Here is a 24,954-nt window from a genome sequence, read left to right on the forward strand (position 1 = left end):
CTGAAAATATTGGGCATGTCCATTGCTGGAACAAGGTGACCCTTATTCTATCTGCGTAATGTCCAACTTTTTATAGATATTGTTTTAATGATGTGGTCTCCTTGTTATTTCGGAGCCCAGGTGACCTGGCCACCCTTTTGGACCACACTGATTACTTCTCTTTAGTTCCCAGATCACCTGCAGGACCACAGCCCGTTGTCCTCTAAGGAGCCATCCAGCTGTGTTCCCTTGCTCCCTCTAGACAGGCCCTTGGATGAAGAGAACTGGGGACATAGGAGATGCCGAATGTGGGCTGAAGAGAGAGTCCAGACACATTCCTGCACCACTGCAGCTTGCCCCCCATGCCCACCCTTGCCCTGCTGGAAAGTATTTAGAAATCGCTTCTGTGCAGGAGGGCAGTAAAGTGGGACGGATCTGGAGGAAGGGGTGCCATGTGGCCGTGGAAAGGCAGGGCAGGAGGACTGGACTAGTCGCCTCCTGACCGCCTCCTTCTTTCCTGGGCTCCTGGGCTCCTGGTCTCCTGGTCACAGAGAGGGTGTTGGAACTCCAGCAGCAACACCGAGGTGCCCAGACGGTGATTCTGATGGTGATTGTTGCTCTGTTCTTGTCTGTCTAATATTCCTTTTTAATCCCCATCCTGCCTGCCCCTCCCTTATGTAGGGTTACTTTAGTGATCCCTGGAATGTTTTTGACTTCCTCATCGTAATTGGCAGCATAATTGACGTCATTCTCAGTGAAACTAATGTGAGTATGACTCTGCCCTCCCCAGGAACCCTCCTCCTTCCTTCTTCCTCTACCTCCTCTGTTTCCCTCTCACTCGCACTCTCTCTCTCTTTGTCTCCTTTTATTTATTTTTTTTAATTTCCTATTTTTAACCCCTCCAGTCACGCTTTTTATTGAACCTGCCGTCGTCCTGTGAGGGAAAAAAAGTGGGAGCTTCTCCTCCTTTTTTTCTGCTTGTCCCAGCTCAGCCCTCTGTGCCGGGCCCAGGAGCTCGGAGCCGAGTGGAGGGAGCAGGCGGTGGGAGACCGCTGGCTCCCCTCCCAGAGTGGCTGCAGCCCAGCGTAACCTTTGAACTAACCCAGCTTTTGTCAGGCCTCTCCACCCTGTGAAAACCAGGTTACCCAGGTTTGAGCCACCAGGACTGTAGAGTGGTAAGAGAGTATTTAATATGCCCACGTAACCTCTTTCTTTTCTCATTTTTTTCTCTTCTCTCCTTTCTTTCATGCTTTTTTTTTTTCATTTTTTTCTCTTCCTTTTTGTTTTGTTTTTCTCCTTTGTTGGTTTTTTTTTTCTCTTCTCTCTCTCCTTTCCTCGGCTTCTCTGCCCCATGCAGCACTATTTCTGTGATGCATGGAATACGTTTGACGCCTTGATTGTTGTGGGTAGCATTGTTGATATAGCAATCACCGAGGTAAACGTAAGTACATGGCGTCTGGACCTGACTGTCCGTGCCTGCTCTAACACTCATTGTCTTTCCCTAGTTTGTTGTTTTTGTCATTATATTTTCTCTTCCCCACCTCCTTATTTTCATTTAGGGTTTTTTTGATTTGTTTGTTTAAATTGGTTTAAAAGAGTTTCTCCTTGTTGCTTTATTTTGAAAACTTTTCTATTCTTTTTTTTTTTTAAACTTTGGAACGAGTTAGGCCTCCTTTTCCTTTAAGTTTTGATTGCTGCATCTTTTTCTCTCTCCCTTTACAATCAGCCTGGCATGACTCACACTGTATAGGAGGATGCAACTATGGGGACCACGGAGTGAGAAAACCAAGGGACATTTACAATGTCTGGGCAGCTGCTGGGGCGGGGACCCAAACTTCTTTTCATTGCACCTCACCTCCAGACCGCTATGGCTGCCCCTCTTGCCTTTCCACCCACAGCATCTTGGAAAGGAGTTCTCTTCAAGTGGGACCCTGGAGTGAAGGTTTGGTCTCTGCCTGCACTGTCAGCCCCAGGCTCTGCCTGTTACAGTCGCATTGAAAGGGCTCCATCCAATTTTACATCCGCTGCCCATGCAGGCAGCCCAGCCCCTCCAGGCTCATTTGGGAGAGAAGAAGAGAACCAGCTGTGTTCAGAGTCTTGCTTTCAGTCCTCTTCTCTGGAGTGGCTGGAGAGCCAGGTGGCTAGGTGACCCACAGAGAGAGAGTTCTTCTGAGGTCTTCTTTCCCTTTTGCTGGGGCAGCAGCACCTCCCTTCCACCCAGAGAACTGACTTTTATACCTCCTGGTTCTCTCCCACTCCCAGCCCCCCACACACCCTGCCCTGGCTCCCTGGCCTCAGGCAGAACCCCAGCCCTTGCTCTCTGCTCCAAGGCCTGCCTTCCCCCAAGAGCTGCCTCCTCCTATACAGTTCCTACCAGTTCCTGCACATGTCTTTTTGTTACCTGGCATGTTTAAACCTTCTCTCTTTATCTATAGGCAAGCCCTCTGCAGTTAGTCTTTAACGTGTTAATTTTATTGTCATAATTTTTCCTTGATTAAGAGACTTGGTAATGTTTGCACAAAAATTTGATGCACTGAACCCTGAATAACAGCACGGAGCAGATGCTGTACTGTTTTGATCAAAGATGTTTGAGACTACCCTACCAACTGCCACCATCTATCTCCCCACTGATCCCACTGTCCCCTCTCCACTCCATATTTCACTCCCAATTAGTTGAATTGACATGTTATTTTATCTGCCTAATTCCCCTGATTAAAAGCCCCTGTCTGCTCCCCTCCCAGCAGATGGACATTGGAGGAGGCTGTCATGCTCCTCATACCCTCCCTCAGCCTCTTGCACACTCGATGCTCACCCTGTAGCTCCAGATTTGGTTGCCCCTCTGTCTCCCACGTCCCCTGAGCTCATGGTGTGTGTGTGGGTGTGTGTGTGTGCACTTGCCCTGACTTCTTCCAGTAAATGGCAGATTATTTAAAAAAAAACAAACATCAGTCTTCCTACATATGCTCTGTGCCTCCCTCCCCTCACACCCCACTCCACCATTCCTGAGCACACTCCTGGTTTTGCAGTCTGGATGGGCCCTAAATCGTTTGTCAGGTGCTGTTTGGGGCCCTTAGTTGCACATGTGTATGTAAAGGCCAGAGTGTTTGTACTCGGAGCTGGCACTGCACAGTGCTCTGCACCAAGGACATACTAGGGACAAACAGGGAACAGGGAGTGGCAGTAGGCCCTACCCTCTGAGGCTGTAGTTTTTCAGACAGCAGTGTATATCCTTATGAAACCTGTGCCAGGGACTTGGAGCCTAATAGACAGCAGGAAAATGCAGGAAGGTGATAGCAAGCCTCTGCATGCAGAGGGGACCCTCTGCTGTCCTGGTGGTTCCTTTGGGGTTCTCACTGTCAGCAAGGCCTACATCGACACTCGATGTGCCATTTTTTCCCCCAAATTGTTGGTGTTTTTAAAGGAAAACAAAGACAATGCAAAAGAAACTTCTTAGGGTTTACAATTTCTACAGAAAAAAGTGGCTATGTTGGGAGCTGCGAGAGAGGGTGCAGGACAGGAAAGGAGTGGAATGCCTTCGTGCAGACCCTTCCACTTGTGCCTGGTTTTCTGTTGGCAGCTCACCCTTGCATTTGTCTCATGTCACTCTGAGCTGCGCTGTGAGTTTGACAGGCGGGAATGAGCCTTCCCAGCTTGCTGATGCTAAGATGCTGGTGGAGAGATTAAGTGCCCTTTGGAGACGCACAGCCGAAGTCCAGACCTCCTGGGGTGCCCCCTCACTTCACTTGGCCCTGGCCTGCAGCTCCCCATTCTCTCTAACCTGCAATGCCCTTTGATAAGCACAGACATCTCACACACCCCGTCTTCTGTACCTCCACCAGCCAGGATTTGTTCAGCCCTTACGTTCTGTAATTTATGTTTAAAATAACCATAAGGTTTTGGATATTCTAAACAAAAAATGATTTATTAGCCCTCCCTTGGAGTTATGAAGCACCTGTAACACCCCCAGCCTCCCTCTACCCCCACGATGAGGTGCTCCTCACTCCTCTCGATTGAGGAGCTGGTGAAAAGTCTCACTGAAGGGCTGTCTGGAGATTAAATGGGGACAGTGTGTGTGAAGGGCAGTGGGGGGAGGTGTCCTGAGACCCAGCACTCATTTCCCTCCCCACAGTTAATGGCTTGTGAACCAGAAGAACAAATATAACATCCCCCAAGGCAGGAAGGTGGTGTAGGAGAGGAAGAGAGGACTGGACATGAAGTCAAGGCTGGCAAGTTTCTCAGTCTTGCTTCTTCTTCTTCCTGTAAAAGAAGACAGTTTCCTCATCTGTCAATGGAATGTGATGATATTTATAGCACTGTGTTCTGAAGCTCAAATAAGAGAATCTATTTTAAAACTCTATGTAAACTGTAAAGTGCTATTAAATGGGAGAGACTTTGGCGCCCAAAATTTCCCCCGAGTCCCTACTTGAATAGCTAGGAGGGCCTAGTCTCTGGCCAATTATATTTCATTATAACTGACTACCCACAGACACTGAACCCTTGTTTCCCATAAGAGTAGACTCTTAGAGATGGTTAACAGTTATGGCCAGCACAGAGCAAGCACAGATTACTGACCACTACCCATAACCCCAGCCTCGATAGGCCTGTTTGACAAGCACAGTTCTGGTATAACCCTGCACTCAGAGAGCCGCCAACATTGGGGATGACAAATTAGTCTCAGAGGTAGCTCCATCTGCCTGTGTGGTTCTGCCCACAGACCACTGGCAGCTTATGAGTCTGGACACTTCCTGGTGCACTAAACTTCCTGGTGCAAGGAAGTTTACAGCTCCAGGGAGTTTTCCCTGGGTGCTGCTCAGGCCTTCCCAGAAACCTCTAGTCTTACTGTCCTCATGAGATATTCCTTCCCAGACCTATGTTCTATCTGGCAGGAATCTATACTTTTAGCCTCAGAGGACTTCATGATGAGGGCCTTTCACCTGTAACTCATCATCTTTGACTCGTTTAAGCCCACAGAAATCAACTCTCATTGCCCTCACCTAATAGCCCTGTTCATCATAACTGCCCTCCGACTGTTCCTCACATTTAAACTCACCTCCCTTAGACACCTCTTTCCTCCTTGCTTTTACCAGGCTATGGCACCTCTGCCTCTGGGAAATGGATTTCCCTACCCCCAGAGACCATCATTTATTCATTCATTCATTCTACTATATGTATCGTCTCCCCTCCTTTGTGTCGGGTATGATGTTAGGCACCTGAAACACATCAGTCCACAAAACAAAAGCCCTTCCTCCTGAGCTGCCTTTCTAGGGTTGGGGGAATAATAAGACCGTGAGTGTTGCAATGAGCACAGAAAATAAGGCAATCATACAGTGTGTGAAAAACTGCTAAGTGCTTTGGAAAAGGAAAAATGTCAAGTGAGGGGGATCAGAGGTGCTAAGGAACAGCAAAGGAAGGTGCTATTTCAAATAAGATGAAAGTGAGTGAATTACCCATGCAGACATCTGGGAGGGCAGCTTCTCCAGCAGGAGGAGCAGGCGAGAAGGAGCGGGGAGGGGATGAGAGGAGACCAGAATTTGGCTTTTATGCTGAGCAAGAAAGGGAGAGACCAGAGCCTTTAAGAAGAGATGTCCCATAATCTGACTTAGATTTCCCAAGGGTGGCTTTGCTGTGTGTGGGAGTCGGGGTGGAAATCAGAACATGTAGAAGGTGGATGTGGTAACCTGGAGGGAGGGGATGGGAGCTGCAACAAAGCAGAGTGGTAGAAGTGGTGAAAGTGGTCAGATTCTCAGTCTGTTTTGAAAACAACTAACAGCATCTCCTGACAGACTGGATATGGGAGCAGGAGGAAGAGGAATCCAGGATGGCTGTGAGGTTTGGGCCTAAGCACGGGGGGATAGAGTTGGTGTGAACCGGGAAAGACAAGAGGTGGAGCACGTTTGCATGAGGAGCTCAGTTGGGATGTGTCTATTTCACTTCCCAGTGGGGATGGCAGGTACTCAGTTGGCACGCAGTCTGAGGTTGGGGCATGGAGTTGTCAGCATGTAGATAATATCCAAAGCCATGACAGTGGTGAAGAGAGCCCAGGGTGGGAGAGAGACAGGAGAGAGCCAGAGACGGGGCAGGGCCTCCAGCATGAAGTGGGGGTGGGGACCCTGTGTACTCAGAGCCAGTCTGTCGTTCAGTTTCTGTTCACACTGGGGGATGCCCCTGAACCACTGCCAATGCCACTAGAGGGTGGTCATAAGTCCCCACCTTGCGTAGCTATGCTGCATTCTGCTTCCACTGCCCTTCTCCTCCCTGAGGCACTGCCTAGCTCTCAGCTGGAGGATTCCCTTCCTCTGTGTCCCCTGGGAGGGCAAAGTGCAGCATCTGGTCACTCTAAGGAAGCCTTCTGGTCTTCCTTTATTTCTTGGGTCTGAAATTATATTTTCCAGAGAAAACCCAGAGACATATCCTGTGATTGTTAATGGCTTTCTCATAGCATCAGAAACTGCTCCGTAACATCCCAAGTTGGAATCAATTTGCGTGTCTGGTCAACAGTCTTTCCCAACACTCTTCTTTATCATTCTCTATTTTAAAGTCTGTTGCACAATAGAGAGGCTGAGACGCCTAGATTCTTGCATTACATACACAGAGAAATATTCCCAAATTGCAAATTAAGAAGCCTGTGTTCTGTTTCCAGTTCTGGCACTATTAAGCCATGTAACTTAGAGCAAATAAACCTATCCTGTGGGCCTCAACTTCCTTGAATACACATGGAGTTGGGGGGCAGGTGGAGATGGTCTCACAGGGCCTTGGCAACTCTAGCCCTCCATGGTTCTGAATGGGGCATTTTCTGGTTGTGAGGCAGATTCCAGATCTAAGGTGGAGTTCCTTTCATAAAGTTCCCAAGGCTTTGGGATGGCTCACATGGAAATCCTTGCGAGATAAGGCCCTGGAGGGACCTTCAGGTTGAGGAACAGGACTGAAATGGTGTAAGGCATGGAGAGCTCCTGGGGAAGGTTCAGAGGGAGGAAAAGCTGAAGCTTTTGCTTAGGAGCCAAAGTGCTAGTCCACAGACATGAGCAGAGCAGGAGAATAAAGTAACAGTAGTCCTGGCTGTGATCTGAGCTGATTAGTGCAAGTCAGGGCAAGGAGCAGGGAGGGGAGGAGGGGAAGAGGAAAATGAGGGCTGCTCTTTGATGAGCATGTATCAGGCATCCTACTAGGACATCACACACACGTGATGGTCATAGTAACACTGCAAAGTGCTTATTGCCCGCAGGAGGAAACCAAGACCTATGCAGGATAGACAGTTTGCCTATAGCTAATGGGTGGCAAGACTAGGATTCAAATCTATTTCTGTGGAAGAATTGAGTCTTGTGTTTCCACAGAGCCCACTGGCTAACTCCCTGGGCTAGGCTGGCCTGGACACGGCATCACCAAAGGGCCCCTGCCACTCACAAGTCCTCTTTCAGTGCACTCCCAGCAATGTGGTCTGGGGCCTAACTTCTCTACACCTGCTGAGGCTGCCGATGCCCGACCAAGGGTGCCCAGGCTGCCCTGGGAATGCTCAGACTGAAAGCAATGCGCACTCAGGGTCATGTGCCTAGTTAATGGGGCTGTGAAGAAAAGGGCAAAGCGCATATAAAGTGGGCCCACCTGACATCTGGAATTTGAGAGGAAAACGAGGAATGGGGATGGGGGAGAGACAAAAGCAGGGATGAGAGGGTGATGGGGCTCAGCAGGGCACACATGGAGGCCTCCAGGTGCTGGCCCCAAGCCTCCTAACTCCAGCTCCCAAAGCCAGTGGTACCTTTCACCACAGACTCACAGGCACAGCTTCCAAATAACTGTCCCTTACTGGCTTCCCATACAAATAATAAAGCCAGCTTGGCTCCTGCTCTGGCTTCAGGGCCTGGAATGACAGAAAAAGTACTCATTCTGAGTCATAGAGGGTTTGCTGCCCTTCAGGGCTGAGTCAGAGAGCTCAGCTGGCACACTCCAGCCCTCTGTCCCTATGTTAATCCATGATGCCTATGCCAGCCTTTGGCCTGGCTCTCTTGGTCTGCCTTCTCCTATCCCTGCCATAGCAGAGAGGGGCAGAACGGCACAAGAAAGGCAAGGCTGAATTCCCCACCAAGAGCTGTGCTGAGGGGTAAAGGCAGAAAGTGGATTATCCAAAAATGTTAGAATGGATGCACCTTTGGAGACCATCTAGCCCACACCCATCACATTGCTCCCACAAGCACACACCGGGCACCTGCTGGGTCACAGCCCAGGAACACCAGTTTCACAGACAAGGACACTGGTGGTAGAGGCAGGGAACAACTTACTCATTGTCACAGCTCTCTAACAGCAAGGCTAAGTTCTGACTTGGCCTGACTCTCAATCCTGCATGATTAGGGCAGGGGGCTCAAATGGCGACATTGCCAGACATTGTTTAAATGACAATGGTCAGTGTAGCCTGGGCTGATTCTAAGGTAAATTAAAGTAAGGTGGTGGTGTCAAGCCAAAGTGAGTTGGGAAGACTGGACCTTGGGAATCTCCCTACACTTCCATTTCTCTTTGGTGGACGCCTCCTTCTTTTTTACTTTTTTAAACATTTTATTTATTTTTAGAGAGATGGGAAGGGAGGGAGAAAGAAGGAGAGAAACATCGATGTGAGAGAGAAACATTGATCAGTTAGTTGCCTCTCATACCCATTCCAACTGGGATGGAACCCACAATCCACAACCCTCAACCAACCGAGCCACACTGGTCAGGGCAGATCCCTCCTTCTGTTGCTCATGGAGTTCCCTGTCAGCTTCCCCACTCCCACCCCCACAACAAAACCAACTCGACCAAGGTGTCCTGTTCCCAATACAATAATTCATACTAAGGTGTAGTGACTGATCTGCTACCCTTCCAAAAATAATGTGACCTTTAACGAGGAAAGGGAATGCTCAACCTAAAGAGTGACTACCTAGTGTGTCTGATATGACTTTCAGGAACATGACCCCCAAATGAGGAAGATACTCCCAGCCTTCATTTGCTTTACACAGGCAGTTTTCTCCTCTGCTTGGAAGTAAAGCTGACCCTTGAGAGATGTAGCAGAGTGCCACTCATCCCCAGCAAGGAGACAGCACATGATCATCGGTGGGTAGTCCAACTGGACATGGAAGGGCCATTTTAGAGGCCTGCCGGCCTCTGGAGGGTGAGGCTCGCTGTGTGGGCAGAGACAAAGGGGCACTGTGAGGTCAGACGTGGTAGGATGGGCAGGCCTGATGCAGCAGCCCCATCCAAGCAAGTTCTCCCGAAGCTGGTGCCTTGAGACATGTCCTGCAGGCTTGACCTGAAAGGCTCATGGAAGCCTGATTTTCTATAGACATCCCGGTTTGGATTCTTAATACAGCTGTGTTAGATCATCTGACCATTATGGCCCACCAAGGCTCCCCTTGCCCTGCGCCTTCTAATGAAGACTCTTTGCTTTTGTCTTCTTCTAATTTTCTTTCCTTTCCTTCTTTATTCTCATCTTTTCTATCCATATACAACCCTCTCCTTGCACCTAAAATAGAAGAGTGGAAGGAAGCTGTCACAACACACTCCTTGGTTTGACCAGACAACCATCTGGGTCCAGCCAGTGCCTGTTACTTTAATTCTCACAGGCTGAGCAAGCTCCGGTTGCTATATTTGCCAGAAAACATTTAAAGCAAAGGGGCCTAGAATATTCCATGACCTAGTAGAGAGGGTGAGGGAGCTACACCTCAGGCAGGTTCAGAAAGGCCTCCAAGTGCCCCCCAAAGCATTGCCATCTACTCTTCATGTCTGTGCCCCACCCTGCTTTTGTTTATTTCCTTTTGGAATCTCTGTTTCTCTCTTAACTCTTATTCTCTGTCTTTCTGCATTTTCTCTCTCTCAGAATTCTTTCATGTCAATAGCACTGCTCGCAGCTGATTTCATCCATTTATTCTTTATGGGGATTTCTGTTTGTTTGTTTGACACTGGCTGTCCTTCCCAAGGGAAAATAAAACCACCCTGGTGATTTGGTTATCAGTCTTGTTTAGCACGAGTATCTGGCAGGTAACAACACCCAGGAAGATATCAGGCTGCAGGTGAATAACACAGTGACTCCTGCAGCTTAAGAGGCTTCCAGCCATAGGAGCTGGCCTCCAGGCAGCTAACACTACAGGCTGATTGCCACTGTCCCCCGTCCACAATGCAGCCCACAGAGACAGAAGAGCATGCTCTATATCTCTCCTCCAGCCCTCTTGGGGCCAAAGCTCCCCTCAGGGTATGATCTGAAAGGGCATTTCATCTGGGTGCCTGTAGCCACAAAGATTTAAGAGGGCTCATCTCCTTCTGGCTGGAAATTTTCCTTAAGGTGGATGCCAGCTAGGGGGTTTTCAACATGGTGGACGTGGGGTGGGGGTGCTGCTCTTTCCACTCCCCACCTTGTCCTCTTTGGGCTTCTCTTCATTTGTTCCCTGCACTTTTCTGTCCAGCATTTTTGTCCCCCTCATGACTCCCCTGTCTTCCTCTTCTTACTGCTCCTCCTCCTCAGATCCATTTACCTCTTCATTCATTCCAGACCAAAATGGAAATTCTCCTTAAGAATGACTTCCAACAGCCCATCCTTTCTTCATTTGCCCTTACATCTAAAAGCCTTTGACACCTACCCTCAACTTCTCTATTTCCCAGTTGACTTGTGCTTACCTAAACTTTGTATCTCCCTTAGCAAGGAAGCTCTTAATTCAACTTTAGAAGGTTGCAGTTTAAAACGTATTTTGCTTTGGCCTGCTGAAAATGCCTTTCCCTGCTGCCATCTCTGGTGGCTCTCAGATGCAGCATCTCCCAACTCCTTTACACCCATAGGCCACACTAGTTCCTGGGTGTCTTTTCTCCTGGTTGAAAGAGGAGATAGAGGCCATGAAGGTGGTGTCACATGTTTCCAGAAGACTCTGGCTCCCGCCACTCCCAGTTCTCTCTGTGTGTACCAGCCTGATCATTGTCCTCCCACCCCAGATTAACTGGGGTCTTGCCAGCAAAGCCCCAACCGCTCAGCCTTCCACCACACCATGGCGCTCTCACAACTGAACTAGCCATCCTGTGTTGCAGATCACATTTAGATGAGAGTAGAGACAGTGAAAGCAGAGAAGCAGAGCTTTGGATAGTGTGGTGGTGGAGGCTGGAACCTGAATTTCAGATGGTTTGGAATTGAATTTATATCACATCCACTCCCTAAGTTTTAGACAAAAGATTTAAAAAAAAAACAAAAAACAATGCTCTAATGCAGGGTAGCCACTAAGAGACTCTCATACTCCCGTAACATTGCTTTTGACTCATTTCACAGGAATGAGGGATTCCATTGACCATAATATTATAGCCATTGATTCAATAGCAGCCATTAGAACTGGGCAGCCCATCTGTGGATCGTGTTCCTGCCTCAGCCTAGGGCCAGCCTTCCCTGGTCAGAGGTAGCCTGCACCTTTCAAAGTCAACGTGTCCAGGAGGGTGCAGCAGTGGCCTATGAATTCTTAAAAATGCTCTCTAAGCAACTGATCTCAAGAGGATATTCTCTTGGTAGGATATTCCAGCCTAGATATCTACTACCTAGCCATGAAATCCGTACCTTGTGGTGTAATCTTTACCTCGTGGCTGTGGGGAAAAAAAGGAAGAGGAAAGTCCCTTTTCATATGGTTAAGAGCTTTTAGTTTTCCAGTGAGACAAGGTAGTGTTAACAACTGGGAAACACATTCTACTGACTGTCATATCCATCATCTTGGGGGATCCATCCACCTAAGAGAAGCCTCTCTCTGCCAGCCTCCTGTATCCCCGAACTTCCCTGAGCACCTATGTGTGGTCTAGAGACAGTACCCCCGTGAACAGGAACCGTGAGTATATTCCAGAAGCCAAGGCCGATCCACTTGAAGTGACACTTCTGATTTGATCCTGAACTTCACACAGAGACTTTTACTAGCTGACCATCGCCACTCCTATCATCCTTGCCAATTATACCAAAGCAAGCTAATCTGCATAAGTAGATTGCAGCAAGTTCTTGGCTTTTCCTTTCTATTTGTCCTGAGCCTGTTAGCTGGAAGCACTAGCCAGGACTCTTTCTAAAAATATTCCAGTTTCTTCTGCCTCACATATAATCACCTTATTTCATTTATACAGATTGCATGAACAAATTAAGTTAATTGACCCAATATCTTTAACCCCTTCAGAGTGACCAGATCATTAGAAAACAAAGATGAAAGAATTGGTTGCTCAAAAATTTGCTCCACACCCACCATTAGTGGATAAAGCACAGCGTTAAAGCTCAGCCAGAGTGTTCAGGGTAGGTAAGCAGCTCTGTTGGCTCCAGGGGCAGGGGAGTGCCAGTAGGGTCTCCAGGCTCATGGGGCATAAGTCTTAAGGGAGTCCTACCACATGTCTTCCTCAGGAAGACCATGGATAGAGAAACTATCAGCTATCTCAGGGCAACTGGGAGCAAATCTGGAAAAGGGTCAGAGATGGATGACACAAGTACTCCAGGCTACCAAGTAAGTCTGCATTTAGCTCAAAAAGTAGAACTGATGCCAGGTGGTTTTTCAAGAGGTACTAGGGAGTCACAGAGAGTGGCCAAAACACAAACATGTCTCTGGGCTAAAAGCACAGGTGCCCAAGTCCAGCTGGTACAGTCTCCCATTCCAGCTCACCAGGGGGTTCTATTGCAGCTGGGCAAGAGGACCAAAGATGGGAGCAACTGCACCTGGTCGTCTAGGAACCTCCTCCAGGGGCTGGCAGTGTGTCTGAACTGTGGGTTCTCCAGAGCAGGGGCTGTGTGTGAGGCTTCTCCCTATTGGTTCCACTCAGAAATCATTCTGTGATTGCTTTCTGATTTTATTACAAGTGGTTAGTTATTTTTGAGACCATGGATTTTGTAAACATAGCTCCTCACACAGAAAAGGCTTATGTGAGAGGTTGACAGGCAACCCTGCCTAGCAAGCCACAGTGCCCTCTGCAAAGCATGGCTTAAAGCCTGAGAAAAAATTGAACCTGTGAGTCTCCTGATTCTCCCACAATGAGAGTCTCTGGAACAACTGTCATTACCAGGGGTGGGGACCCAACACAGGGATCCCAGATTCCCTGTCCTGCCACTCACTGCTGCCCTCACAGCTCCTCCTGACTGCTTCCCCGTCCCTGTCCCCTGTTACAGAGACGTATCATGAGGATTCTTAAATTAACACGTTCTTAAAATAATAAAGTACAATCAAGGTGATTAGAACTGACCTACAGCTAAATTTTGAACTAAAAGATGACTTAAATAGGTGAGATCTTAAATGGGAACTATAAAAGGCTAAAAATCAATAAGAAAAAGGCATTTAAAAATCCTAAATGAAGGATTCTGACTGTTTAAGAAGTAAACTAAAATAAAACAAAAAATTTAAAATTTTCAATGGTAGGGGGTTATTTCATTTGGACCAGGTGATTCAGATGGGTTCTCTAAATTGTCTTCATTCAGGTCGTGTTTGGGATGGGATTTACCCAGAAGACCTTCAAGCGTTTGCCCAGGGTCCTCAGCAGTAATGGGGAGGCTCTTTGAGAGTTCTCAGGTTGGAACCAAGCCTGCTGGGAACCTGGTCTAATGCTTGGGCATAGTGTGTAGTACAGTTAGACCTCTGTCTGGCCCTCACTCTCCCTTCTTCACCGAAGCCTCAGAAACCACAGAACTCCTTACCCATGAACACAGGAGCACAGGCACTTGACCACCCGAAATTCCCTCCGTGCGTGTGTTTGTGTGTGCGTGTTTCCACGTTTCAGCCCAGCCTGCTAGTCACATTCTAGTGAGCCCACCCTCCAGGCCTGTGCACCGACCTGGCAGCTCGTGCTCCTCAAGAAGTAGAAATGGATACCTGGGCTGTGCTCCGTAAATGACTGGAGAGTGTCCCTTTCCTTTTCATTCCTTGCCTCGCCCTGTATCTCCACCCTTCCCCCAAAAAGGAGTTTGCTGAGAAATTCATTGCCAAAGGAGAATTTTAAGTCTGCAAGCAAATGTCTAGTGTACATTTCTGTCCTTCAAAAATCCCATTACAACATTTCTTTGTTTGTACCTGAAAAACAGAAACACAAGAGCAACCATCTGAAAGTGGAGGGTAAAAGCAAAGTCAGGACCTTCTAGAAAGAGTGAACAGCTCAGAAGGTCAGGATCAGTCAGGGCTTAGCTCTCTGTGCCAGGGCCCGGAGAGTAGGGGCACCTTCCAGAGGTGGGCGCATGGACCTAGGCAGAGAGTGGGCATGTTCACCTGTGGCCACTTTCTGCAGCACCTGCCCCCAAATGAGCTCAGCAGTCAAGCCCATGAGAACAACCTCTTGGGGTGTTAATAATCATACCTTAAATTGTGTGCGGGGCTTTCAAATTTACAAAACCATTCCACACTCATTTTCATGCTATGGCCAACATACTCCACACCTGTAGAATAGTAGCTAAGCAGGACCGCCTCCCACCTGAGCTTCAGCTTGCTCTAACTAACCCCTTGCTCTGGAGGGAGTTGAGGACCACCCCTTTAGACCCCCCTCAGTGGGAATTAAAACTCAGCCTTCCTCTAAACCTGAGGGGTCATTGCCTGTGCGCTCCTTCAGCTGGCAATGCTGGGGTAAAGCTAGAGAGAATAAAGTTCAAGCCCTTAGAGTTTACCTTAGAACACATGGCAGATTTTAAAAAAACAAAACAAAACCTCCATCCACAAAGTTCAGAAGACCTCGTGAATAATGTGTGTGAATTATATAACTTGACAGAAGTGAGCCCAGAGCCGCAGAGTCAGGGCGCAGAACCTGCATGGTTGCGTATTTCTGTCACTGTTTCCTTTTGCCCTCTCCTGCCACTGTGTTGCTCCTGTGTTAGCCAAGACCTAGAATACCGACATCTTCGTTGAAGACTTATTACAGCTTATCTCTATCTGCCTTTCTTTAAAGCCAGCTGAACATACCCAATGCTCTCCCTTTATGGTAAGACCAACCCTCCAGACCGTGCTCTGAACTTCTGTGACCTCCTCTAACATCCCCTACTCTTACCCACCTGACTCTCAGAGTCTCCCAGAGCCCAGCCTGGCTCCTGTTGCATGTGGCCACCGTGTCTGTCTTGCACCTTCCCTGCCTGGTCTCGTGTGAGCTGTGATGTGCTGTGTGTGTAATGGTGTTCCTTCCCCTCCCTGATCTTTCCTTTGGGTGATAATTCACTGTGATCTTAACTATCTAATGAGCCACTGGGAGAGAACTGGACCCAAGGGAAATTTCCTGTTTAGCCTCCTGAGGATGCTACCGGCTAAGACTCTAACCTTAAGTTGATTGGGACACTTGCGCAGGCACCTACGAGAGCCATGGTGAGGCCTCCTGGGTAAAGAGAGAAGAGGGTGATGAGCTAACAGAAGGCGGAAAGGCAGGCGGTGACGTTCTTCCTTCATCAAGTGTCTGTGCAGACTGGCCTCCCTTGAACTTGGAGTTGAAGGCCACAGCAAAAGGTTTAGGCTGGGATTTATTGTTGAGAATTTCCAGTCACTCCAGTGATGTTACCTGTGAATTTTTCTAAATTCCTGAGTTCATGAAAATTAGGCTATACCCACTTTTCTGCAGCAGACTGCAAGCAGAAAAACAAACTTGATTGTTTGATTGGATCACTTCTAAAGTAGGAGTCTCTGATTCACTTTGGCTAAAATGATAGCAATGCCACTTGGTATGACCTTAAGCTCTCCTTGGAATAGCCTTCTCCAAAAGGCGGTTGTCACACATTTAGTAAGCGGGTGATTCCCTGAGCCCCGAGTCGGCAAGTAAGGCAAGACTGGGGAGGTTGGTGTGTTTCCTGACATGCCCATCCCAGGCTGGTTGGAAGGCTGCCAAGGGAAAGGCTGGACCTGGGTATTCTCCCCACTTTGCAGGGATGGCCACTGGGATCTGCTTCCTCACTGCATTGTCATTAGAGGAAATTGTTATGTGCAAATGGAAATGTGTTGATTCTCCTTCTCGAGCATTAGGAAACTGCAGCAGCTGGGGAGGGCTCTGAACCCAGAGTGCGATTCACACTACAAGCTTGATTTTTATTTTCTAACTTATCAGATCCAGAAGCCCCTGTGGCACAACTTCTCAAACTCTTGACACTCACAGCTGAGTTCCCTGCTTAAGCTTGTTCTTTCTTCTTCTCATTTCCCGACGTGATGGAACTGACAGCTGAGTTATAAAACCCCGAGCCTCCTCTGCACACTCTGCTGGGGGCTCACAGTCTTCTTTTAAGGAGAGAAAATAGAATTTCAAGTAGATACACAGGTGATAGAATTGCAGAGATTAAGGACATCAAAGACTTCAAAATCCATGGCAGGGTGGAGTTTAGGGCAAGATGAGGACGGCTGCCTGCCTGCCCTCCCCCAGCACCCACAAGTCTGCCCTGCCCAAGGGGAACAGGAGCCCTGTGAGGATCAGAGACAGCCCTGGTGTGGATGTAGAAGAGACAGTGTGACTCTTCCCCTGTCTGGAGAGACCCTTCCTGCTGCTTTCTGTGCAGCACTCCTGGAGCCGCAGGGCCTCTGAATTCTGCCACCTCCCCCACAGGCCTCCCATCCTGAATAGCAGTCAGATGAGTGGCTTCTGGAGCAACCAGCCACATCCGTAGCAGTCAGTGGGATTCAGACGAAGGGCCCATGGGAGCTCTTCAGGGCTGTCATGCTAGTGGGGTTTTCAGCATGGGTTGTGTCAGGGAGGCTCCAACCTGAAAATGATTAAAAACAAAGCCAGAGACGTGAATCGAGACATGGGGAGGGCCAACACGGGGCACAGCAATGACCCAGAGGGAGGCAGCGATGGGAACAGTAACAGGAAGCCCAAAGGTCCGTTCTCTCTCGGTGCGACACTGACGGGGCTGGGTGAGCTGCACTAGCTCTGGGGAGCAGGCAAGTGGCTGCCTGGGGTAAACACCCCCAGTTCTTTGGCCCATGTGGCAGGAGGAGGGTCAGAGGGTCAGTCCATGCTTTTCTCAGTTCTACAGGCGGATGGTGACGGAGAAGCCTTTCCTGAGCCTTGAGCCCTGGCCAGGCATGTGCCCAAGCCCCAGGACCCTCCAGGTCCAGCATGCTGAGGTGATCCCTCAGCCAGCAGGCCCCCCGCAGTCTAGCACCATAGTCTTGCCTCAGCTTTCTATGGCTTTGATTCCATCCCCCTTCCCCTTGCCCTTGCCCTCCCATCCAGGACTTCCTGGAGGAGATGATCTGTCCTGAGCAGGACCCCTTGGTCCTCTCACCCCAACCAACTGTCTTTCTCACCTCCTCCCAGGCCTCAGGCAACCTGGAGAGGGGGTGTTTCCTAAAAGCCCCAGGGCAGAGGGGTGGAGAAGGGGAACAGCTTCAGAGCCCCAGTGAAGGCAAAGGCTACAAACCAGACACTCACCCAGCACTAAGCCACACCTCATTCCCTCCTGCCCAAAGCCATGTGAGGCAGGGGCTGTGGGAAGTAGGAGTTGACACAATAGAAGTGCTGAGTCCTGAGCAGCCAGTGCACAAGATCCTTCAGTGGGCAGCCCACCAGGACCCCCGGTGCAATCATCCCAATGACCGGGGATGGGGGCCACTACCTGTGCAGCTACCTCGCAGACAACTGGGTCCCACTTAGGATGCAGGACCCTCAGCCAGGCCACGCAGGACGGAGGCTGGGCTGCTTTCTCAGCACTGAGCCAAGGCAGGGCACACCCTTAGAGGCTAACTCCCAGCCTAGATTTCAGGGCATATGGAAGTTTCTCCAGGAATCTTCTGTGGCCTCACCAGCAGATTACCAACCAGGAAAGAAGGAGAAGCTGGGAAAACAGGAAAAGAGATGTGGGTTCAGGGGCCTGGGCACAACTTGGCTCTGTAGAGACCTCAGGGTTGGGTTGTCCGCCCGAAAAAGGTGGGTGCTGGCCTCCCATCGGTGGCCAGGGGAGAGAACCTAGTGCAGCCAACCCTGCCCTGACCTGGCTGCATCCCAGCCAAGGGCTGTGTTGCTCGAGCAGGGCCCACCCCGCTCTTGCCCCACCCACCCCTGTTGCTGTGTTAACTACCACCTCCTATTGCCAATGGATTCCAGAACGCAGAGGAGAACTCCCGCATCTCCATCACCTTCTTCCGCCTCTTCCGGGTCATGCGCCTGGTCAAGCTGCTGAGCCGTGGAGAGGGCATCCGGACCCTGCTGTGGACCTTCATCAAGTCCTTCCAGGTAGCCACCTCTGCCGTCTCACCCCCCAGCTTCCGCCATACTCCCTGAATGGGAGGTGACTCGGCGAAGGAATTAGCAGCATCTAGGAGTCAAGACTGGGCTCACTCTACTGCTCACTACTGTGTGATAGCAACCTCCTGTGTCCGCATCTTGCTTTCCTCATGTCTGAAATGAGTCGGTAGGGCTTAGTTTGTGGTTTTCAAAAGCATGCTTCTGGAGCCCCGTATTTCCCCAAAGTCAGGTAGGGAAGGCTGGAAGGCAAGGGGGAAGGCTGAGTGGCTCTGCTTTCTCTCTCATTTATGTATTTTTCTACAAGAATTGATTGCACAATGGGGTTTTGTGGAACAAATTTGAAAAACAGGAACTCCACAACCCCTCCCAATTCTGGCATTGCAGCAGAACTGCCGTTTGTACCTACTTACAGCCTTAGCCAGGCTCTTCAGGTTTCACGCCCCTCGATTAGACGTGGTCACCTCAAATGGGTTGCCCAATACTAGTGTTAATTCTCATTACTCAGCCATCATTTTCCATCTGAAAAGGCTGGATAATGACCACTTCTGGCCGTCTCTGAGACACATTATGTTAGTTTGAAGTTAATGAGAAGCAAAGTTCTGTCAGGTCACTTGAATTCCTTGAAGACGAGTCTGGCAGGGACCCTGCATGTGTTTCCAGGCATCTCTGGCCTGGCACTGATGGCAGCTTCACCTGCCCATAGAAGCACCGCCCTCAAGCTTCCAAGACAAGGGTGCTCACCAGCACTGAACAATCCCATCCATGCCCCCTGCCCTGGCTGGTCTGGGCCCAGGGACGGGCATGGAATGGGTCCCTGAACCAACCGTGCTATAACTGAAGTTACAGCCAGAGGTAGGGGCACTGCCATAAGGCGTCTGCTTACTTGAAACCTCACCTGAAGGCATACACACCTCTGCAGACAGCCTCCTACCCAGGGACCTCATCGAGCCCATGATGGGACCAGCAAGAGAGGGTTCCAGCCTAGCCTCACTCGGAACCAGTCCTCTTCCCACCAGGCCCAGGCTGACTCCCCACTTTATGATGAGTTGTGGCCCCTCCCTGCTCCTCTGGCCCTGCCCCTCCCAGAGTCATGCTTAGTCCCTGGGCATCTGAGGATTTTTATGGGAGCAAGACTGGGCTGACCCTTTCCGAGGGTGCACTGCTGGAGTCCCATAGCTGTGAGTGACCATATAGGCCCCCAACATACTCAGCCACCCTCCACCATTTACTGGGCCAGGAAGAGACAACAGACCTGGTGCCTGTGAGGAGCTGCACCTGACCATGGAGCTGGAGCTCCAAGGACCCAGAGCGTCCATCCATGTGGTCTCACAGTGCCCTCTAGTGGTGTGTGGGCGCCTAGCCAGGCAGTTCCTAGGCATCCAAGTGTGGGAGCCTGTGGTTCTCCTGACCCTTCACCAGCATGGAGCCCCAAGGACCTCTCCCCAGGGGAGGAGGCAGGGATCTGGAAAATTTAGCTGTCTGAGCTGCTGGGCAGATGACACCTTGAGTGAACAAAATGTGAGGGACCCAACTGCATGCAAGGCAACATACAAGGCAGTCTGTAAGGCTTAAATCATTACAACTCCATACAAGCCCTGAGAGGTCATTGTTACCCTTCGCACTCTTCACTGAGATTAAGTAAAATGCCCCAGCTCTCATAGCTAGAAAGTAGCAGAAATAGGATTTGAGCCCATGATCTATCTTTTACTTAAGTTTGCCTTAGTAAATGTCTTTCTTACACCTGGTGGAACAGCAGAAAGCTGTACAAAGAAAGGGTGTGGCCTGCCTCCACCTGTGCCTCTCCAGGAAGCTTTGGTGTGTGTCCTCCACAGCTCTCTCCATGCCGTGCAAAGACAATGTGTCTAGTTAGAGGATGTTTTGCTCATTTTTTACTGTTTTTACTAAGAGGTATCACACTACTTTCTTTACTCTGAGACCTACTTTTCTCAATACTGTACTGCTTCTCAGGTGCTTAAAAACCGAGTAAAACGAGGGGTCAATGCCATCACTCAGGGCTTTTCCCAGGTGCCTGGAACTTCCATGGGGATCTAGGAAATGCCCCCCCAAGCCTGGCAGCAGCTAGGGCTGCAGGTGTAGTGCCCTGCCAGTCGTCTCCACAGGCCTCATGCGATCTCTCATACTTCCTCCCAGGCCCTGCCCTACGTGGCTCTGCTGATAGTGATGCTGTTCTTCATCTATGCTGTGATCGGAATGCAGGTAGGACAGGCTCCCCGATGCTCCACTCCTCAGTCTCCTACTTTCCCAGCCCTCTACTCCCTGATGCTCTCCTCCCTCTCACCTCGCCCCTCTTCCTGCCTATCCCTCTCCCTCCTCTTTCAGCTTCTAAGGCCAAAAAGTTCATAGGAATTGGAACTTCCCCCCAAATGGTATCTTATAAGAAGCGGGGTGAATGGCCAAGAATAGAATACACAGCTCAGAGAGCTTCTCTCCTCATTTTCCCAGGCCTGGGGTTTGCTCTCAGAAAAACACTCCCAAGTTATGCAGTGGCCTAAAGAGATATGGGCTCTTCTCTGGGAACAGCATGAAGGGTGTGTCAGATAGCACTCCTCGCTTAGTCCCGGTCTGATAGGCCTGAGAACTACCCCCAACCCAGTGTCATTCAGAAGAGAGGGAGAGGGAAGAGGCAAGCTCTCCCCATCAAACACGCAGCAAGTTCCAGCTCCCCCCCCCCCCCCCGCCCCCGTAGGGGCCCACTGCACCTTCTCCTACCCCAAACCCAGGGCTCTCCAGCTTCTCTCTCTCAGGATTCCAGCACAACAACCTAGGCTGACACTGCACACTAGCCAGGAGCATTCCCCTGGCAGCTCCTTAAGTAAGATTCCCCTGCTTGCTTGTTGCCAAAAGACCCCAAGATTCATAGGCCCAACCCTTTGAGATGAAAAGAACTAGCTTGCCATTGCTCAAGGGAAGGTGGCAGTTTCTAAGATAAGCATTGCTTTAAAAGTCGGGAGCGGGTGAGAGGGCTTCTGACTTCAGGGATGCACTAAATTTGCCCGAGCTGCACATTGCTTAGTGCACATCACTCCACAATCCAAGAACTCAGTTTGGAAGAGTGAGTGCTTGGACATATGGAGCTGAAATGGCAAAGAAAAGAAGGCTATAAGAATGAATTCTGAGGATCTAATGGTGATGATAGCTAATAATAATACAGTATTGTAAGACTTGAAATTGCTGGTAGTAGATCGTAAGTGTTCTCACACCAAAAAATAGTTAACTGTGTGAGGTGTTGGATGTTAATTATTTTGACCTTGGTAATGATCCTACAGTGTGTATATATATCCAATCATCACCACATTGTACACTTTAAATACATACATACATACAATTATATTTGTTAATTATTCCTCAATAAAGTTCTTTTCAAAGAGAAAATATTCTTAAGAATGTGTAGCCCCTCCCTCCAGAAGACCACGGAGCCTTCTGTTCCCGCACAGAAGCAGAGCCCACCTGCTATCAGCCTCAGCTCCCACTGGGCCACAGGGACCTTCCCTGAGGGCTGTGAGCATCTTTCTCCTTCCCCTGGTCTGTTGTGGGGATTGGGGCAGGGCAGCAGGTGCCTGCCCCCTTGAGGCCCTGCCAGGTTGCCTCAGGGAACTCCACTCAGTTTATAAGCCAGCCTGTCCCAGGGACAGCTGTGAGCCCTGAAGAGACCACTGGATGATGGGTGGGAACGAGGGCCCTCACTGTGGTGTCTGCAGTTCCTGAATCCCTTTCCTTTCCTTTTCCCCCTTTAGGTATTTGGGAAAATTGCCCTGAATGACACCACAGAGATCAACCGCAACAACAACTTTCAGACCTTCCCCCAAGCTGTGCTGCTTCTCTTCAGGTGGGTCTCTGAGGACAGGTGCACACAGACACGCCTGCATGGTGCAGCCCTGCAGTCTGGGTGTAGAACGAGAGGCCACTCTCTCCAGGAGAGTGGGCAGGGAGAGAACTGCTGCTGGATCTCCTCCTCTGGCCGGGTAGCCAGTTGTTTCGTTGTTATGTATAACTTCCCGTCAAGCAGCCTTGGACACTGGCACAGCTGCTATGGCCACCTGAAAACAAAAGTCAATCCTGGACCCACCCCGGTTTGGAAGCTGAACAGGCTCAAAGCCAAGCCTGCAGCACTTTTGCTCTGTGACCTAGAGTAAGACAGCGAACTTCTCTGAGCCTCAGTTTCCTCATAAAACAAGTACAGGTGCCAGTCTTGGTGCCATTTGCTGTGTTGGGTGGTTATGTCCCTGTGTGCTTGGTTCTCCCTCAGTTCACCAGCCCGGGGCCTCAGGCATAGCTGGGGAGGCGGGGCTCCTCATGCCTGCCCATGCGTCAGCAAGTCCATGCTGCATGCAGCCTGCTTCTCCTTCCTCATCTGGCTCCTGGCAACCCCTCATCTGCCCCCTTGGTTCTTATCACTTTCCTGGATCCCACCTAGTCCAGGACAGTGACAACTGTTTACCCTGCCCTGGGCCAGATGATTTCTCAAGTCATTCTAGCTCACATATCCCACATGTTTTGGTGCTGGGAAAGGGAGCAAGCCCCTCATCATCTGGGGTTCCTTTCCAGAAGATCCAAGGATCCTTTCTCTCAGAGAGCCCCATCTTGACCATGTTCTATAGAACCCTTTCTTTATACCAAAGCCCAAGCATCATTACCACTCAAATGTATTGCAGCAAAATGGCAGGGTCTCTACATACCAGTCTGACATCACCACCTCCCACGGACTGTGGGCCATGAGAACACAAGGGCCACTGTCGACTGCAATTTAACACCACTGGAGTCTGTGCCGCGCTTAAATAGGGGACTAGGACCAGATAACAGAGCAAGCACTAAGGCTATATCCCCTCCTTTTCTAAAGTTCTTGATGACAGAAGATATTTTTTAAAAACCCATCACAGTACTAAGGAAGAAAAATCAAAACATGAAAGGGTGCTTTTAGTGAACCAGAAATATTGAGGAATTCCTAAGTGGAAGAAAGCAGATGGGATTCAACTGACAAAGAAAACCAGGAATGGAATATGTACGTTGTAAATCACTAGAGGAAAAAATGGACAAAGAAAACTGCAGCAACTTGGCAAAAGGATGGAAAGGCAAAAGAAGAAAGAAAGGAAGAAAAAAAGGAAGGAAGAAAATGAGAACGTAAGATGGCAGGAATAAGAACAAAGATTAATAATCATGAAAAAATAAATTTTTCTATTAAAAGATAGATATTCTAACATTGGCTCTAAGAAATCCAACTCTGGCCTGCTTATAATAGGTCGAATAAAATAAAATGACCTAAAGAGAATAAAAATAAAGGACTAGAAAAAGAACACCAGGCAATGCTTACCAAAAACATAGGTGTAGTGATAAAAATATCAGCAGGAATAAAATTCCAGGTGAAAGGCATTCAACAAGACAAAGAGGGATAAAAAGATAGAGTCCACCACGAATATATACTAATTCTAAAGCTACATGCACGTGACAATGTATTTGGAAGTGCATCAGACACTGATGGAACCACAAGGGGGAAACGAACACACAGAGTGGGAGACTTCCGTGCAGCACGTAGAGAATGACAGACCAAACAGAACATCCAAATAACACAATTTACAAACTTAACTGAATAAATTTGTATTCAGTAAACAGCAAAAAAACCCACTGTCTTTTTAAGCACCCAGAAATATTCACAAAAATTAGCCAAGATTTAAGTCAAAAGAAAAATTCAATAAATTCTAAAACTTCCCTGACTTCAAAACAGCAAAAATTTTAAAGTAACCATAAAGTTAGTAGTCCCTCCAAAATTTATTCACTAATTGTTTTGGGTCAATGTTCTAAATAACTCAGAGCTGAAGCTATAAACTAGTTAGAAATGAGAGTGAGAGAACAATATCTTAAATTTATGAGCTGCACCAATCAATACAAAAGAAACATTTAAAGCCAAATTTATTTTTAAAAGTTTACAATAATTAAACTAGTAAGTGGAAAAAGAATAGCAAAATTACCCTAAAGGGTGAAGGAATGCATTTATTAAAATAAAAGCAGAAATTAATAAAATATTTTTAAAATATATCAATAAAGTCTAAAACTAATTCTTTGAAAGAACAATAGATAGACAAACTTTCATCAAATCCATTTTTTTTCAGAATTTTTCAATAGTTTATTTGAGCCAAACTGATGACATATGCCAGGGATCAAGATCTCAAATGCTCCCAAGAGTAGCAGTTTTCCAGCTGCTTTTATGCATTTGAAATTAAGGAGGAAATTTAGGGAGCATTACATGGAGATGGGAAAAAGCAGGGCGGGAATTGGGTTATAGGATAGTTAACAAGATTATGTGCTTTCTTTTTTATTAATTTTATTTTTCAATTACAGTTGACATGCAATATTATTTTACATTAGTTTTAGGTATACAGCATAGTGGTTAGACAATCAAATCATATAATTTACAGACTGTTCCCCTACTGTTTCAAGTACTCACCTGGCACCATACGTAGTTAATAGAACATTATTGACTGTAGTCCCTATGCTGCACTTGGCATCATCGTGACTATTTTGTAACTGCCAATTTGTACTTATTTCTACCTTCACCTCTTTGACCCAGACCCCAACACCCCTACCCTGGAAACCATCAGTTTGTTTTCTGTGTGTATGAGTCTGATTCTGTTTCGTTTGTTTATGTTACATCTGTATGTAAGTGAAATCATATGGTATTCGTCTTTGTCTGACTTATTTTCCTTAGCGTAATAGGTCCACCCATGCTGTTGCAAATGGTAAGGTTTCATTCTTTTTATGGCCGAGTAATATTCCATTGTATATACATACTGTATCTTTATCTAATCATCTATTGAT

The 24,954-nt window shown here is 48.4% G+C and overlaps 1 protein-coding gene across 12 annotated transcripts in view; it reads left to right on the top strand.

The window, feature by feature from the left end:
• Positions 1-24,954, top strand: part of CACNA1C (calcium voltage-gated channel subunit alpha1 C) — a 628,485-nt gene that overhangs the window by 556,865 nt on the left and 46,666 nt on the right. For 4 of the 12 annotated variants that reach the window (XM_053920870.2, XM_053920867.2, XM_053920865.2 and 1 more), the window contains exons 30-34: positions 661-744; positions 14,854-14,886; positions 17,983-18,111; positions 20,275-20,340; positions 21,879-21,970. In XM_053920870.2, coding sequence (XP_053776845.1) covers positions 661-744; positions 14,854-14,886; positions 17,983-18,111; positions 20,275-20,340; positions 21,879-21,970 — 404 coding nt within the window. Of the gene's footprint in view, positions 1-660; positions 745-1,336; positions 1,421-14,853; positions 14,887-17,982; positions 18,112-20,274; positions 20,341-21,878; positions 21,971-24,954 lie in introns of all 12 variants that reach the window. The other 8 variants (XM_053920869.2, XM_053920863.2, XM_053920866.2 and 5 more) reach the window with 4 other exon arrangements.

This window comes from Desmodus rotundus, chromosome 3 (assembly GCF_022682495.2).
Source record: "Desmodus rotundus isolate HL8 chromosome 3, HLdesRot8A.1, whole genome shotgun sequence".
In the NCBI taxonomy this organism is placed as follows: domain Eukaryota; kingdom Metazoa; phylum Chordata; class Mammalia; order Chiroptera; family Phyllostomidae; genus Desmodus; species Desmodus rotundus.